The sequence below is a fragment of the Cebus imitator genome, unplaced genomic scaffold (assembly GCF_001604975.1).
Source record: "Cebus imitator isolate Cc_AM_T3 unplaced genomic scaffold, Cebus_imitator-1.0 Scaffold95, whole genome shotgun sequence".
Lineage (NCBI taxonomy): Eukaryota > Metazoa > Chordata > Mammalia > Primates > Cebidae > Cebus > Cebus imitator.
In genome coordinates, this window is record NW_016107410.1 from 6,039,598 (window position 1) to 6,058,379 (window position 18,782).

Here is an 18,782-nt window from a genome sequence, read left to right on the forward strand (position 1 = left end):
AGGCTGGAATGCAGTGGCACTATCATGGCTTACTGCAGCCTTGAACTCCTGGGTTCAGTTGATCCTCCGACTTCAGTCTCCAGAGTAGCTGAAACTATAAGTGGAACAATGCCCTGCTCCTTTTCATTTTATTTTATTCTTTTTTGAGACAGAGTCTTGCTCTGTCACCCAGGCTGGAATGCTATGGTGCAATCTCAGCTCACTGCAAACTCCACCTTCCATGTTCAAGCAATTCTCCTGCCTTAGCCTCCCAAATAGCTGGGATCACAGGTGCCTGCCACCATGCCTGGCTATTTTTTTTTTTTTTTCTATTTTTAGTGGAGACAGGGTTTCATTATGTTGGCCAGGCTGGTCTTAAACTCCTGACCTCAAGTGATCCACCTGCCTTGGCCTCCTAAAGTGCTGGGATTATAGGCACCCGCCATCATGCCTGGCAGACTTTTCATTCTATTATATTTAATGTAATATATGAAATTGGTCTTATTATTATTGTTTGAATGTGCGTACTTTGATTAATAGAAAAGTTGGAGATAGTTTTAGGTGCTTATGGGTCATTTGAATTTTTCTCTTTTAGTATTATGTGTGTATGTATATATATATATATATATATATATATATATATATATATATAGTTTTTGCATAGATCCTTAGTCTAGAACACTCTACCAGACCTCAAAACACATTTCTACCATTTCATCTAATTACAGTGATTCAATGAAGTTTTTATGCTTTGGGAAAACAGCAACCTTCATTTGGAAGTGTTAGACATATAACTGGTTCTCACATCTAGTTTCCATGTTGATTACTGGGCTGTGGTCAATATCAACTGCTCAGTTCATTTGTCAGTTGGTTCTGTAGGAAAAGTTGGAAGATGGCAGTGTGGTCATACCCACCTACAAAATCCATAATGATAACTAGCATTTATATATATTATGCCAGACACTGTTCTATATGCCTTATACATATTAACCCATTTATGGGTTAAGTTGTAAATTATTTTGTGTAAAAAATCAGACGTTGGTGATGACCTTGAGCAGTAGGATATAAATAACTCCCACAAGCCCAGTGTTCCAATAATGGAACACTAGGCATAAGTAGGTTAACTAATTTAATCCTCACAACTCTAAAGTTAAGATCTATTTTATCTTCATTTTATACCTGTGGCCTAGATAAGTTAAGTAGCTTACACAAGGTCACACAGCTAGCCAGTGGCAGAGCCAGAATTCACATCCAGACTCTGAAATCTGGGTCCAGAGCTTGTGACCACTCTGTGATCTTGTTACCATGAAAAGTTTGAAACAATGAATTTCAACAAGAATGAGGAAAAAAGGAATTAACAAGCAAAATAAACAGAAAGGATACTCAAACCTAATTGATAAGTTTTGCATAGGAAAAAATATAATAAAAAATGTGTGATACCTAAAGTACCTGACAAAAATTTATGCCCTGGAATAAACTGTAAGTATCACAATCAAAAGAATGTGGGGAATAAGATTTAATTTTAAGGTGATCATGGAAGTGAAGACTCAAACAGAAACAGCTCAGAATTTTCTAATTTCTTTTAGGATGCTCACTATGAATGACTTTAAGATGTGCTTGGGTGCCGCAAAGAGGAGAATTGAAATAGTGACACCTAGTCCAGTATCTGATAAGACTAGGCTTATCAAGAAAAAGAAAAAGAAAAAGACAAATGAAATAGTGACACCTAGTTGTGAGTAAAAGAGAGAAAACATCAGAATAGCAAATCCCAAACACAGATGGATTTCGTAAGCCATTGACAACTCCGCAGAAGCTGATAGGTGGAGAAGAAATAGAGCATTGCATTCTAACCTGCAGATAACAGTGCACCAAACATACAGAAGGTAAAGGCATAACGGAAATTAGATGTAATTTTTTAATTTTTATATTTTAGAGACATGGGGTCTCGCTCTGTCGCCGAGGCTGGAATGCAGTGGCACAATTATAGTTCACTGCAGCCTGGAACTCCTGGGTTCAAGTGATTCTCCCACCTCAAACCACCAGGAAGTAACTGAAAGTACAGGTGCACGCCAACATAACCAGCTAATTTTTAAATTTTTTTGTAGAGACAGAGTCTTATTATGTTGCCCAGGAGTGTCTCGAATGCCTGGATTCAAGGGATCTTCCCACTTCACCATCCCCAAGTGCTGAGGTTACAGGCATGAGCCACCATACCCAGCCTATGATAAAATTTTGAAAGAAGATTCTCTTCAGATGAAAAAAAGACAATCTTCAGACGAAAAAAGACAACTGGTGAGTCTGTAACGAGCCTCTCTGGAGCTGTCCCACAGGCAAGGCAGCTGCTTATATTTGTAAACTATAAAAACCTATTTCAAACAACCAAAAAGAAAACCAAGCTTTCATTTAAAGAAAAAAGTGAAAGGGATTTAAACCCCAGTTAAACCACTAGGGAAGAAAAGTCAAGTACAATACTGAAAAAGTCTATTTCTCCCTCAAAAAGGAGTTTTAACTTTATTTCAGCTGCAATAAGAAAAAACACCTAGTGAAAGTTTTCAAAAAGTTTTAAAGTTGCCTCAAAAAATGTACTGATCAGGCACAGTGGCTCACACCTGTAATCCCGGCACTTAGGGAGACCATGGTGGAATAATCTCTTGAGGCCAGGAGTTTGATGTTGTTGTTTGTTTGTTTGTTTAGAAAGAGACTCTCCCTCTGTCATCCTGGCTGGAGTGCAGTGGTATGATCATAGCTCACTGTGACTTTGAACTCCTGGACTTGAGTGATCCACTTGCCTCAGCCTCCCAAGTAGTTTGGACTACAGGTGCAACGCCACCACACCTGGCTGAGGCCAGGAGTTTGAGACCAGCCTGAGTAACGTAGTGAGACCCCGTTTCTCCAAATGGTTTTTAAACATTTATTTCAATGTCTTAATATGAAGTGATATATTTAGTCCTTTTAAAAAGAAAATTGCTTAAATAGGCCATAAAAATGAAAAGTAAATATGTTTTCATATTTGAAATGAAAATATGAAATCAGGCTGGGCGCGGTGGCTCACGCCTGTAATCCAAGCACTTTGGAGGCCAAGGCAGGCGGATCACCTGAGGTTGGGAGTTCAAGACCAGCCTGACTAACATGGTGAAACCCTGTCTTTAAAAAAATATATATGAAATCAAAATTTCATATTGAAAATGAAAATAAATCTTTTTTTTTTTTTTTTTGAGATGGAATTTCGCTCTTGTTACCCAGGCTGGAGTACAATGGTGTGATCTCAGCTCACTGCAATCTCCGCCTCCTGGGTTCAAGCAATTCTCCTGCCTCAGCCTCCCAAGTAGCTGGGACTACAGGAAAAGAAATATCTTATGCATGACACTCACCTTAAAGATTTGTCTCTATTATATTTGATTACTATATAGTATTGATAACCAAACATAATACAACCTTCAATATTGTGACAAAACCTAGCAAATTTCTCAGTCTCAGCACTGTTGACATTCAAGACCAGATAATTCTTGGCTGTTGGGGGCTGTCCTGTGCCTGGTAGGATGTTTAGGAGCATCCCCAACCAGTACCCACTAGATTCCAGTTGCATTCTCCCCCAGTGATGATGCCAGAAATGTCTGCAAACATTGTCAAATGACCCTGTAGGATGGGAGAGGTGGATTGGGGGTAGAAATCACTCCCTTGTTTGGGAAACTGGGTACTAAACCTACTTTGGTAGGAAGCAGACTAAACTACTTAGAAAAGTTCTAAATGCACAAAGTTAAAATATTCAAATAGGATTCTAAAAGGAACGTTTCTATGGTAGCTCATCCCACCCCATGTCCCAAAGAAGTCTTGATTTAACCATTTCTTTATTTTTAATTTTCACTTAATTTTTATCTAAATTAAACTGGACATTTAAAAAATCAAATAATGGTGAAAGACTTATACCAAGAGAAAAAGTTGCCCTTTTCCTCAGAGGCAACCACTTCCACACTTTTAGCTGTTTCTTTTGGTATTTTCTTCCATAGTTCTGCATAATTATCCTGCTGTCTCTTGATTCATCAAAGTAAGGCATCATCTATTGACTTATTGTGGTAGTTAATAGTGTTCTTATGCCCTGCCCCCATCCTCCCAATACATTTACCTTCTTTGTTGTTAAATCAATAGTCAATGTGCTAATTATGATTATGAGGATATTGTACTATGTAATAGTACAATTGTACTGTAGTATGATTATTCTTTCTTTCTTGTATAACTGTTTTTTTTCCTGAACAAAACCCCAAGCCCTTGCTTTTTTGTTTAAACAGACTTTATTTTTAGGGCAGTTTTAAGTTTGCAGCAAAATTAAAAGGAAGGTATAGGCTGGGCGCAGTGGCTCACATCTGTAATCCTAACACTTTGGGAGGCCAAGGTGGGCAGATGACCTGAGGTCAAGGGTTCGCAACCAGCCTGGCCAACATGGTGAAACCCAGTCTCTACTAAAAATACAAAGATTAGCCAGACATGGTGGCACATGCCTGTAATTCCAGCTACTCGGGAGGCTGAGGCAGGAGAATCACTTGAACCCAGGAAGCGGAGGTTGCAGTGAGCTGAGATCGTGCCAATGTGCTCCAGCCTAGGTGACAGAGTGAGACTCCATCTCAAAAAAAAAAAAAAAAAAAGCGATTTCCCATATACTCTCTGTTCCCATGCATGCACAGCCTCACCCATTATTAATGTCCCCCTCCAGAGTGATAAATTTGTTACAGTTGTCCATAGTTAACATTAAGTTTCACTCCTGGTGTTATACATTCTATGAGTTTGAAAAAATGTATAATGACCTATATCCATCATTACATAATCATACAGAGTAGTTTCACTGCCTTAAAAATCTTCTTTGCTCTGCCTATTCATCCTCCTTCCCCTAATCCCTTGGTTTTTTATTTCTAGTTGATTTATTTTATTTACTTTCTTATGTCTTTTTATTAAATGCCTAAATCTTCTCAACCTACAGTGGTCTCTCCACTTGGTGAAATTTATCAGACAATATATCTATTCTGTTTCCCTCCTCTGCCCTGTTCCCTGTCCCCACCCCCACCCCCCAATTATCTGAGCTGTTTGTTTTCTAGACTTGCTACATAGCTGAAGTCCTGGGACCTGCCTTCTTCATTATACCAATCATTCCCTCCTCTCTCCGGATCCCTGAGTCATAGATCCTATTTTTTCCTTTATTTATTTAGTTTCTCAATTTAATAGAGCACTTAGTAACTTCCTTAACAGGTATCAGAAGTAAGATGTTTGAGATTTCTGTGTCTGAAAAATGTCTTTATTCAACTCTAATGTTTGATTGATAGTTTGTCTGGGTATAGAATCCTAATTTGAAAACCATATTCAGTTAGGCCAGTGGTTCACAGCTGTAATTCCAGCAACTTGGGAGGCTGAGGTGGGCAGATCACTTCAGGCCCAGGAGTTCAAGATCAGCCTGGGTGACATGGTGAAACCCCATCTCTACAAAAAAAATACAAAAATTAGCTCAGCATGGTGGAGAATGCCTGTAGTCCTAGCTACTCAGGAGGCTGAGGTAGGAGAATTGCTGGAGCCCAGGAGGCGGAGGTTGCAGTAAGCTGTGATCCTGCTACTGGCCACTGCACACCAGCCTAGGTGACAGGGTGAGACAGTGTCTCCAAAAAAGAAGAAAAGAAAGAAAAAAAAAACTATGTCATCAAGGCTGGTTTCAAACTTCTGGGCTCAAGTGATCCTCCCATCTCAGCCTCCTGAGTACCTGGGACTACAGGTACAGGTGTGCACAACTGTGCCTGGCTGAAAACCATATTCTTTTTTGTGTGTATGTCAGATATTTAAAGACATTCCCTTTTTCCATTACTTTTGATTTTAGTATAGCATACATTCAGAAAAGTGCACTTACCATATGTGTATCGGTTATTATTATTATTTTTTTGAGATGGAGTTGCCCAGGCTGGAGTGCAGTGGCGTGATCTCAGCTCACTGTAACCTCCGCCTCCTAGGTTAAAGTGATTCTCCTGCCTCAGCCTCCTGAGTAGCTGGGACTACAGGCACGAGCCACTACGCCCGGCTAATTTTTTGTATTTTTAGTAGAGACGGGGTTTCACCATGTTAGACAGGATGGTTTCCACCTTCTGACTTCATGATCTGCCCACCTTAGCCTCCCAAAGTGCTGGGATTACAGGCATGAGCCACTGCACCCGGCCTATGTATAGATTAATTTTAATAAACCAAACACATTGTGTATCCAGGACCCAGATTAAACAAAAGAACACTACCAATATCCCCAAAGAACAATCTTATGCAAGTGCTATTCTGAATTCTAACACCACAGATTTGTTATTCCTCCTTTTGTCTTTGTATAAATAGACCCATACAGGATCTAATTTTTTATGTCTGGCTTCTTTTGCTAAACAGTGTATTTGTGGGATTCATTTGTATTGTTGCATGTAATTTTAGATCATTCATTCTCATTCTCATTTATGTGTAGTTTTACACTATGTGAATATACCACAATTTATGTATCCTTTCTATTCTTGATAGGCACTTGGGTAGTTTTCATTTTGGGGCTATTATGATGGTGCTGCTATGGTCATTATAATATATAGCTTATGGTAAACATATGTATGCATTTCTGTTAGGTATATACTTAGGAGCAGAATTGCTGGTTCACGAAGTATGCATATATTTCTCTTAAACGGCCACCAAAAAACAGCTTTTTAAAGTTATTCTAATAGTTAATTCTCCTATCAGCAGTGTAGGAGAATTCTGGTTGCTCTACATACTTGTCAACACTTGATATTTTCCAACTTTTAAAATTGTAATCATTCTGTGGATGTGCAGTGTTATCACATTGTAGTTTAAAATTACATTTAACCAATGACTAAAAGCTGAGCATCTTTTACTATATTTTGTTGGCCATTTTGACATCTTTTTTTGCTAAGTGTCTGATCAAGTTTTTGTCCACTTTCTGTTAGCCTATCTATTACTAATTTCTGGGAGTTTTAAAAATTTTTTTCTGAATTTGTCAGATACATACATTTTAAGTATCTTTTCTCACTTTTTGAGTTGGTTATTACTAATGGTGTCTTTAGATAAAAAGAACTGCTTAATTTAATATAGTCCATTTAATTAACTTTTCTTTGATGGCAAGCATTTTGTGTGTGTGTTATAAAAATTGTTGCTAGCTCCAAGGTCACAAAGATTTTATCTTATATTTTCTTTCAAAAGTGTTAGTGTGGTCAGGCACAGTGGCTCACACCTAGAATTCCAGCAGTTTGGGAGGATGAGGCAGGGGCATTGTTTGAAGCCAGGAGTTCAAGAACAGCCGGGACAACAAAGCAAGACCTCATCTCTATCAAAAATACATTTTAAAAAATTAGCTGGAAATGGTGGCATGTGCCTGTAGTCACAGCTATTCAGGAGGCTGAGGCAGGAGGATTGTTTGGGCCCAGGAATGCTAGGCTATAGTGAGCTATTATGTTTCATATTTTAGATTTCAATCAATGTGGAATTGATTTTGTATATGATGTCAGGTACGTGTCAACATATGTATTGTTTTCTATATGGCTATCCATGCAACCCAGAACCATGTATTGAAAATTCTTTCCCCTATTGCACTACAGCATGAACTTTGTCATAAATCAGGTAATGAATGTATCTATATTTGTGTCAATATCACACTGCCTTAATTGATTTAGCTTTATAATAGGACTTGATATCTGGTAGCCTACATCCTCCAACTTTGTTCTTCTTCAATTTTGCCCTCACTATTCTTGGCCTTTTGCCTTTCTATATAAATTTAAAATCAGCTTGTTAATTTCCACACACACATACAAACCTGCTAGGTTTTGATTGGGACTGTGTTGAATTTACAAACTAACTTGGAAGAATTGACATCTTTACAAAATTAAATTTTCCAATCCACTAACATGTTACATCATTCTATTTATTAAAGTCTTCTTAAAATTTTCAGCAATACTTTATTATTTTTAGTGTAGAGGCCTTTTTTTGCTCCATATATTTGTAACTGCTTGTATTTGTAGCTTACAGTGGTATTTTTCTTTTTCTTTTTTGCAATGGAGTTCTGCTCTGTCACCCAGGCTGGGGTGCAATGGAGTGGTCTCAGCTCACTGCAACCTCCAGCTCCCTGGTTCAAGTGATTCTCCTGCCTCAGCCTCCTGAGTAGCTCGGATTACAGGTGACTGCCACCATGACTGGCTAATTTTTGTATTTTTCGTACAGATGGGGTTTCACCATGTTGGTCAGGCTGGTCTCGAATTCCTGACATCGTGATCCGCCCAGCTTGGCCTCCCAAAGTGCTGGGATTACAGGCATGAGCCACCACACCCAGCCTTACAATGATATTTTAAAGACATCTGGTGCTATTCTAGTTTCCTATCCTTTATATTATCTCTCTCTCTCTCTGAAAGCTTTTAGGATCCTCTTGTAGCCTCAGGGCTTTAAAACTTCATAATACTTTAGGGTGATTTACTTAGTCACTGTCCTGTAGTGTTGGGTCCTGCAGTGATGGGACCTGCAGTGATGGATCATTTAAACTTGAAAACCCATATCGTTTGTTGTGATAACACTTTTTTTCTTTTTTCTTTACTTTTCTCTCTTCCCTTTAAAACTATTTCTTCCCTTTCGTTTACTTGTGCTCCACATTTCATCTGCATTCCTTATTGTTTTGGAGCTACTTTTCATATTAGAGGTTTTCCTCAAATACCTGGAGTCTCTTGGCTATCTTGGCTATTCAAATTAAGAAACAGACACTGAAAATATGACTAGAAGTTCTCTATGTATGTTGCTATTTACCTGTTGGTGGACTTCACTGGGATTGATCTGATAGTGAAATGCTTTGGTTTTGGGGGACTTAAAAATGTCAGTATCAGTCGGTCTATTTTCTGGGGTTACTAACTCTCCAGAAGAGAATCTTCCAGTCTTTTGGCTTAGTAGTATTAATGGGCTGCTGGCCATATGGCAGCTAGGTGGGGAAGGAAGATGGATGCAATCTCTCTGTCGGTATTCAGACTTAAGCCTCCAGGTTGAGACCTGATTCCCGTCTTTCATCTTACATGTTATTAAAAGTCCAGAATTACTCCAGCTCAAATAATTCTCCAACAAATCTTTCCACCTTCTGTGAGGGTGGGGAAGGAGTAGTGGTGCGGTTACATAGAGTGGAAGTAGAATGTTGGGGATCTCTCTGCTTCTTACATACACTTTTAATCAAACCCTCTTTTTTTCAACCTCATGCTAACCCCCAACTTCTGCAGTACCTGGTGCCTCTAATTCCTGGGTTTTTCCATGATTCTTTGCAGTGTATCATCCTGATTCTCATTAATATCTTTTCTCTAGACAGTTAGGTTTTACCATTCTCCATGCTACAAAATCATTTGTCACTCTTCTATCCACTTTCTGACATCTTATATTGTGATTTGGGTTTAGCAATGTAGCCTACTACGTTTCACTGAACCTAAGATGTCCCTAATTAAAAGATCCATTTTTTTGGCCGGGCGTGGTGGCTCACGCCTGTAATCCCAGCACTTTGGGAGGCCGAGGCGGGTGGATCACAAGGTCAAGAGATCGAGACCATCCTGGTCAACATGGTGAAACCCCGTCTCTACTAAAAATACAAAAAATTAGCTGGACATGGTGGCGCATGCCTGTAATCCCAGCTACTCAGGAGGCTGAGGCAGGAGAATTGCCTGAACTCAGGAGGCGGAGGTTGCGGTGAGCTGAGATCGCGCCATTGCACTCCAGCCTGGGTAACAAGAGCGAAACTCCGTCTCAAAAAAAAAAAAAAAAAAGATCCATTGTTATTTTATGTACCTTAACTAAAAATGACAAAACAGTACCAATTTGACTATGACAATTGTAAGATATCTGACTTCAAAGACATTAAAATGCAAAGTATGCATCTTAGAATCGATAGAAGTTTAATTGAAGAAAGAAGCTGAACGTGTTTTTTTAAGGGATGAGGTCTCTCACTGTTGGTCAGGAGTGTAGTGGCATGGGCTTGGCTCACTGTGGCCTCAATTTCCTGGGTTCAAGAGATTCTCCTGTCTCAGCCTCCTGAGTAGCTAGGACTGCAAGTATGCACCACCATGCCCAGCTAATTTTTAAAATTTCTTGCAGAGACAGGGTCTTGCTATGTTGTCCAAGCTGGTTTCAAACTCCTGACCCTAAGTGATCCTCCTGTCTTGGCCTCCCAAAGTGCTGGGAGTACAGGCGTTAGCCACGGTACCTGGCCCAGATCTTTTTCCTTTTTCTTTCTTTTTTTTTTACAAAGATATGAAAGTAAATTAGTGGAGGAAGTATGATCTTTTCAACAAATGATAGAGAAACAATTGATCATCAACAGGGAAAAATATGTACCTCAACCTAAACCTTGTACTTTGTAAAAATTAACTCAAATTCAGCTGGGTGTGGTGGCTCACACCTGTAATTCCAGTACTTTGGGAAACCAAGGCAGGCAGATTGCCTGAGCTCGAGAGCTCGAGACCAACCTGGCCAACATGGTGAAACCCCGTCTCTACTAAAAATATAAAAATATAGCCAGGCGTGGTGACAGGCACCTGTAATCCCAGCTACTCAGGAGGCTGAGACAGGAAAATTGCTTGAATTTGGGAAGTGAAGGTTGCAGTGAGCTGAGATTGTGCCACTACACTCCAGCATAGGCAACAGAACAAGATTCTGTCTCAAAAAAAAAGAAAAAGAAAAAAACACCTCAAATTGGATTATGGATATAAATGTAAAATGTGAAACTACAAATCTTTTAGAAGAGAGCATAGGATAAAATTGTGACCTAGTCTTGGGTGAAGAATTCTTAGACACAAAAATCATAATCCATAAAGAAAAAAGTGGATAAGTTGGTTTTTATCAAAATCAAACACTTCTTTTCAATGAAAGATTAAAAGGATGAAAAAAACAAGTCAAATTATTTTCTTGACTAGGAGAAAATATTTTATGATGTATATACCAGGAATATATAAAGACTTTTCTAAACCTAACAGTTAGAAAGTGAACAATCCAATTAGGAAAAGGGCAATGGGGCAGGCATGGTGGCTCATGCCTGTAATCCCAGTACTTTGGGAGACCAAGGCAAGAGGACTGCTTGAGAACAGAAGTTCGAGACTAGCCTGGGCAACATAGTGAGACCCAATCTCTACAAAAAAAAATTAGCTGGGTGTGGTGCCTGTGCCTGTAGGCCTGGGTACTCGGGAGGCTGAGGCAGGAGGATTGCTTGAGCCTGGGAGATCGAGGCTGCAGTGAGCCATATTTACACTGGGGACTTCAGCCTGGGCAACAGAATGAGACCCCAGTCTCAAAATAAATAAATAAAAAAAACAATTTTGGTCAGACACGGTGGCTTATGCTGTAATCCCAGCACTTTGGGAGGCTGAATCAGGCAGATCATGAGGTCAGGAGATTGAGACCATCCTGGCCAACACAGTGAAACCCTGTGTCTACTAACACCACAAGAAATCATCTGGGTGTGGTGGCACGTGCCTGTAATTCCAGCTACTCAGGAGGCTGAGGCAGAGGAATCGCTTGAATCCAGGAGGTGGAGGTTGCATTGGACCGAGATCACACCCCTGCACTCCAGCCTGGGTGACAGAGGGAGACTCTGTCAAAAAATTTTTTTGCACTTTTTTTTTAACCAATAAAATATAGAGTAGTAGGACCTTTATTTGGGATATGTTAATTTTTATAAGCATTCAAAAGATTCAAATGAGTACACAGTGCAAAGTGCATCTCCAGTTCTCTCTCTGTAGGCAACCACTGTTGCTAGTTTGTTGCACATCTTGGGTCTCATCCCACAGTTTTCTGTGGGCCACAGTGTTACTAATACTGTTACTTTACTATAGGAGACTTTTTGTAAAGTCATTCATCACAGGCAGGATGATAACCAGGGCCAGGAGGAGGCACCTCCTTTTTGGTACGCTGTAATGGGGTTGATATGATCGGATTAATGATCCTCTCCTATTTTTTTCTCTTTCCTTTTTTTTTTGAGACAGAGCTTCACTCTTGCCCAGGTTGGAGTGCATTGCCACAATCTTGGCTCACTGCAACCTCTCTCCTTGTTTCAAGTGATTCTCCTGCCTCAGCCTCCCGAGTAGCTGGGATTACAGGTGCCTACCACCTCACCAGGCTAATTTTTTGTATTTTTTTATTTTAATTAATTAATTTATTATTATTTTTTTATTGCATTTTTGGTTTGGGGGTACATGTGAAGAACATGCAAGATTGTTGCATAGGTACACACATGGCAGTGTGATTTGCTGCCTTCCTCCACTTCACCTATGTCTGGCATTTCTCCCCAGGCTGTCTCTCCCCAGCTCCCTTAGTAGAGATGGGGTTTCACCATGTTGGCCAGGCTGGTCTTGAACTCCTGACCTCAGGTGATCTACTTGCTTTGGCCTCCCGAAGTGCTGGGATTACAGGCATGAGCAACTGTACCTGGCTGTCTTTTTCTTTTTTAGAAAATTGAGATAGGGTCTTGTTGTGTTACCCAGGCTGGAGTGCAGTGGTGCAATCATGACTCACTGTGGCCTTAAACTCCTGAGCTCAAGCGATTCTCCTGCCTCAACCTCCAAAGTATCTGGGACTACAGGTGCATGCCATCATGACCAGCTAATTTTTTAATTTTTAGTAGAGATGAGGTCTCTTTATGTTGCCCAGGCCAGTCCAGAACTCCTGGCCTCAAGAGATCCTCAGCCTCACAAAGTGCTGGAATTACGGGTGTGATGTGGTTTGTCTCTGTGTCCCCTGGAAAATCTCATCTTGAATTGTAATCCCCACGTGTCAAGGCAGGGACTTTGTAGAAGGTGACTGGATCCTGGGGCGGTTTCCACCACACTGTTCTTGTGATAGGGAGTTCTCATGAGATCTGATGGTTTTAAAAGTGGCAGTTTTCACTGTACTCTCTCTGTCTCTCCCACCACCTTGTGAAGATGTGCCTGCTTCCCCTTTGCCTTCCGCCATAATTGTAAGTTTCCTGAGGCCTCCCCAGCCATGTGGAACTCTGAGTCAATTAAACCCTTTTGTTTATAAATTACCCAGTCTCAGGTAGTATCTTGATAGTAGTGTGAAATGAACTAATAAAAGTGTGAACCACCACAGCCAGCCTAGATTTCCTTTTCATTATTAATGTACATAAAAGGAAGCTACATTTGATTATTTAGCATGGATTCAGCTGAAACGATCTTCTGTGGTATTGGAGACACACACACACACTCATGCACGTGCCCAGACTTATTTACTGAATATTTGTGTCCCACCAAAATTCACATGTTGAAATCTTAACTACCAATGTGATGGCAGTAGGAGGTAGGGCCTTTGGGAGGTAGGTTACGAAAGTAGGGTTCTCATGATGGGATTATTGCCTCTTATAAAAGGGACCCCAGAGCCCTAGCTAGCTCTCTCTCCATCATGTGAGTATACGAGAGTTTGGCAATCTGCAATCCAGAAGACAGCCCTCACCAGACTCAAACCTGCTGGCACCGTGATCTCAGACTTCCAGCCTCTAGAACTCTAGAACTCTAAGAAATAAATTTCTGTTTGTAAGCTACCCAGTCTTTGTTATAACAGCCAGAATTAAGATGCGCGCGCACACACACACACACACACACACACACGTGTACACACATCTTATTCATGAGTCTCAGAGTTGACTAGCTAATTACTGCTCTGAGATTAAACTTTCACAAGTGTTTTACCAAATGTGTTTTTTTATGATTCTTTATTTTATTAAAAATAAAATTGTAATATATGATTGTTACAAAATATTCAAGCAACACAAATGAAGAAGTAGATGGAGTAGGCTCTCTGTTGTTTCTTTAAAGGGAGGCTCTTACCTCACTGCTGCTGATGCTTTGCAAGGTGATGTTTTGATTTTTGGTAACTGTCATCCTATCAGTTGGAGAAGAGCTTGTATCATGACAAATGTCAAGCAATGACTCAGCATGTCTTTCTGTCAAAAAAAACATAATAATATGTTTTGATAAGATTCATCTTCAGCAATTTCAACGGAAAATCTAGCTCTATGTACTAAAATCAGCTCCATTTTGTGAAAGATTTTCCTGAAATAATGGTCTGGGATCCTGATGAAGCTTTAGGCACTAATTTTCACAAGAAGAGATGTGACGACAAGAGTCCACAGAGTAGATGGCTTACTTTTTTTGAAAGGCTTTGATGGTAATTGCTATTACATAAGGAGAAAAAAATCAAACAGGTACTTTGAGATTTTTGAGCAAGTGAAATATTTTTAGAGAGTTAGGATGAATCAGTCATCTCATCTGATCTGAGCACTCACCAAATCTTAAGCTGTATGAGAAACTAAAACTTAACAAGAGTCAGATTTTAGTTTGACTTAAATCCCGTCACCTCATACTTAATGTCTATATTGTCATTGCAAAACCCCCTGTAGGGTGCTGGGACATGAGTAAGAACTTTTTAACCATTAAGGCTGTCAACAGCTTAGGGTTAGGGAACCCTCTACTCCAGAGCTGTGCAGAGGAAGGACATCTGCCCTCCATGTTTCCCGAGGATGACCTGTCATTATGGACTTCTACTTGTGGAAGATTAGTAGAAGCTTCTTGGCCTCTTTTAACTAAACCCTGAATCACTTCCATGTATTTTTCAGGATATTGAAGACTTAGTGCTGGCTCAATCAATATTGGATTTTCTTTCTCTGAATCTACACACTGCCCTGAAGCCCCTGAACTGATTTTGTGGTGAGTGAGGATAATTTCTACACAATATGGCAAACAACTGAAATCAGGGCAATTTATAGGACCTTACAGACCATCCTATAATGGAAAAATTTGGATTGCTCAAATTTTCTTTTTTAGTTTGTAGAAGGGAGTGAATCATGGAGTTAAATTGATAGGGATCAACAGCTATCATTTGAAATGTTTGGGATTAGTGGTTTGTGATAGGCAAAGTTGCTAAGTGAAACCCTAATGATGAGCTGGAAATCACATTTGCTCTACAGTTGCCCAGGACAAAGACTCTCAGCTCATCTGAGCACACTTCCTATCTAGTGATTGAAGCTACATTAAATTGATAGAGCTCTTATTGAAGCCACATTAAATTGATAGAGTTCTTAACACCAAACAGCAGCCTCCTAGTTTGTACCCTAGGGACATTGCTCTCATGTGTATCCCCTCCTGTTAATCCTGGCTTCTTCAAATAAGCATTGGCTTCTTTCAACAAAAACTCTCTCTTTCAGTGGCTCCTCCATTTATGTTGTAGTGGAAACAAAATTGAACAAGTGATCCATACCCAGACCTTCCATTTCTTCACTGTATTTTCCTTCTTTACTCTCTGCAATCTATCTTTTGTCTACATCCTGCTATTGAAACTTCTTACATCCTTACCACATCTGATTTGTAATCTCTTTTCCAATTTAACATCATTTCCCGCTCCTTTCTTCCTGTAGCTCTCTTCTGATTCTCCTCCTCTCACTTCCTGAGTCCTGATGTGCATACCGCTTCTGTCTATCCGTGGGTGCGCCTCCGCAGCTCAGCCCTCTGCAATTTTATCACCCTCATCAGTCCCTCAACAATCTCACCCATTTTCATGTCCTCACAATCTCCTCTCTGTAGAGAACTCCCAAACTAATCTTTCAACCAGTCCTTTCCCATAAGCCCAGTCCTACAGAAAATGACTACTTGAAAGTCTTAAGCTTCCATCAAATTCAATGCTTTTAAATTCATTACCCTCCTGTTCAATATCCTCACCAAACCAGAATGTGCTCCCATTTCGTTGGTTGTAGTTCCATCTCCCCACTTTCCAGGTCTTAAAATTTAGTCATCTTTGACTCAAGTTTCCCAACTTTTGTCTTTGTGTCTCTGCTGTCAATTTCACATCTTGCAGTTCTGTGAATTGTTCTTTCACCATGCCTCCTAGACCCCACCACTCACAGCATTTCTCAAGCTCATTCTCACACCCCACCCAAGGACTCATTCCCTAGTTCTTACTACCACACATATGGGCACTTCTATAGTTTCTTAATAGAGATCCCTGTCTTTTCCTTCAAATGTATCCAATACCATAGGAACAGGTTAATATTCCTAAAACATGGCCTTCATCATTCTCCGGCTTGAAATTCTTTAGCATCTATTTTGTTGAAAAAAAAAAGAAAAGATGTCCTTCAGCCTGACATCTAAGGCTCTTCCCTCCAGGGACCCAGCTTCTTTACGTATCTGACCTTCTGTTTCTCTTTTCCTTGACATGAACTTTCAGTTCTAGTTTCTCGTTTGCCCCTGGGATAAGCCATGCTCACTCCCAGCAAGGGGCCTCTGCTCCACAAAATCAAATTGCATCCTTTTTTCAAGGGTCAGATCAAGTCTCACCTCTTTCATGAAACCTTCTTAGGCATAGCTTTGTCCTCTGCCCCCGAAGCTTCAAACAGAAAGCGAATCAAACAATATAGTCAGGCAACTTTCACAAAGTCACACGCTGCTCAGTGGCACACTTTTCATTACACTTCTTGCTGGGCTGTTTCTATGTCTTTGCTTGGACTCTTTTCCCACCTATATCAAACCTTCCCACAGTTGTCCAGAACAACTGTAAGTCCCTCTTCCCCTTTTCCCTTATTCAAGAACCGCTGTAAGTCCCTCTTCCCTTTTCAAGTTTACAGCAAGCTCTTTCTGTCTCACTTATGTGATGTGCCCCTGACTATGCTGTGTATTTTCAAAAGTTTAAACCTTGCATGAGACTTCTTTGCATCCCCCCAGAGCACCCAGTCATGGGCCTTGTACAAAGCCACTGCTCAATAAATAGCCGCTGGCTTGATTTCTGTAAATGGATCCATCAAACAGATGTAGAAAAAGAAAGTTCTAACTAGAATTTTTGGGTTGGGAAACTTTGCACATGGAATGAAAGTATTTACCTGGTTTTGGCATAGAACTCATTAAAATGTCCAAAAGCTGCTGTTTCTTTGAACTCTCTATTTGTGACACATAATGTATCGCTGATTTTCCACTAGAATCACAAAGTTTAGGATCTCTAGGAAGAAAAGAATCAATATTAAACTTTATTTAGTTGAATCTATTGGAAAAAAAAACTAATATGAGAGAGAAAACATTTACATCAAATAAATAAAAAGTAATCTTATGCAGTTTGGGGATAATAATAATGATTTCAAAATGTATGAGATAGAGGACGACAGTTTTCCAATATTTTAAATAAAAGGAATATGTTGTATATCTACATTCCTCTCCCCATTCTAAAAACATTCTAAGATTCTAAGAGAATTCCCAACTTTGGACAAAAATTTTTAAAATTCTTTAAGGGTGCATAAAATCAAGTAAAGATAAAGACATCTTTTGTTGTTGTTACATTTTTAAATTTTTTCACTGAGTCATAAGGATTAAAACATTCTGATAAACGGTGGTCCTATCATTCCAAATAGCTCACTTGATTTTTTTTCTTTTCAATAATTAAGCTAACTGCTGACTTTCTTGATATTCCTTTTTTCTAATGCTAACAGCTAGCCCTTTTATGATTCAAAATGGTGGGATGGCATAGAATCTTCTTTTTAAAATTAAGCTGATATTTTAATTTCATGGGCTCTTTGTTGAGTGGAGCAATCTTGTCATAAAATCCAAGTATACCTCTCCACATGGCCTTTTCATTCCTCTTTACCTGGCCATGTGATTGGTAGGCCCAACTGGCTGATCTTAGGACCCTTTACAACAGCATGAGTCTCTTCTTATTTTCCCTATGTTGTACTGAACCCTTGCATTAGATATCAGCTCAGAAAAATCCAAAGTTAAATGATGAGAATCCCATTAATAGATTATAGTGAAGGAAAAAATGATGAAACTTGCTTCACTTGCCCTATTCTGAGACAAGGAGCAAGTTGCTCATGGCCTGTATCCTAAAACCCTTGAATCTGAATCTCTTTGTTGCTATGGGATAGGGTAATGTGTCATGAGCTACGATAATATTCTCTTATGGATTTTTCTTCATCAAAGATCTTAATTCAAAAGAAATAGCAAAGGACTGAGAATTGGGATTCCCACTACCTTGGTATGTGGCTTTAAGCAAGCAACTTAACTCATTGGGACCTCTGTTTGCTCATCTGCCTAGATTAGAGTGTCTCCAAGTGGCATCCCTTGATTTCCAGTATTCTGGACGCCAATCCAGACCTATTGAACACCATCTCTGGGATGATGTCCAGGAATCTCCACTTTTATCAATCGCCCAAACTATTTCTCAACACTAGTTTGAGGTAGCTTCAAAATTCCATTTTCACTCTATTATATTAACTGATCCTTTTACAATATCTGTGCTCTTGACTATAATTTTGTTCTTGAAGCTCCCTCCTCTTTTTTTTCAAAACAAAATTCATATGAAATACTGAGAAAGAGCTCAGGCCATCTGCTCTTATTTGATGACAAGATAACTAAGTTACAGCTTTAGGACTGCAATTGTAGCATGAGAGATTGCTTATTAACCCTCTTATTTTTTGTAGAAAGTTAATTGTTTACCTCTCCCTTCCTAAAAGAGCATTTGACATATAGTAATTTTAAGATAATTTGAAAACACTATTATAAATTGCTTTTGAGACATTGACAGTGTTTTCTGAAATAATTAGTAACATCTTGCGGGTAGAGAGCTGGATACTCAAGAATTATTTCACTTTCCTAGTAACTACCAAAACAGTAATTATTTCAACAAATTAAAGAGCAGAATATCATAAGAATAATAGGCAGCAAATTTTAACAACTGCACATCACTTTGCAATTGTGAAGTCACTTTTACGATGATGTATGTGCATTTGGTACATATAGTAGAAAATAGCCTGT

At 39.4% G+C, this 18,782-nt stretch overlaps 1 protein-coding gene across 5 annotated transcripts in view; it reads right to left on the minus strand.

Annotated features, from left to right (window-relative positions):
* MAP3K19 (mitogen-activated protein kinase kinase kinase 19) overlaps positions 1-18,782 on the minus strand; it is a 79,996-nt gene that overhangs the window by 42,967 nt on the left and 18,247 nt on the right. For 4 of the 5 annotated variants that reach the window (XM_017536037.2, XM_017536035.2, XM_017536038.2 and 1 more), the window contains exons 5-6: positions 16,862-16,977; positions 13,821-13,936 (exon numbers count right to left, since the gene is read on the minus strand). In XM_017536037.2, coding sequence (XP_017391526.1) covers positions 13,821-13,936; positions 16,862-16,977 — 232 coding nt within the window. The remainder of the gene's footprint in view (positions 1-13,820; positions 13,937-16,861; positions 16,978-18,782) is intronic. The other variant, XM_017536036.2, reaches the window with a different exon arrangement.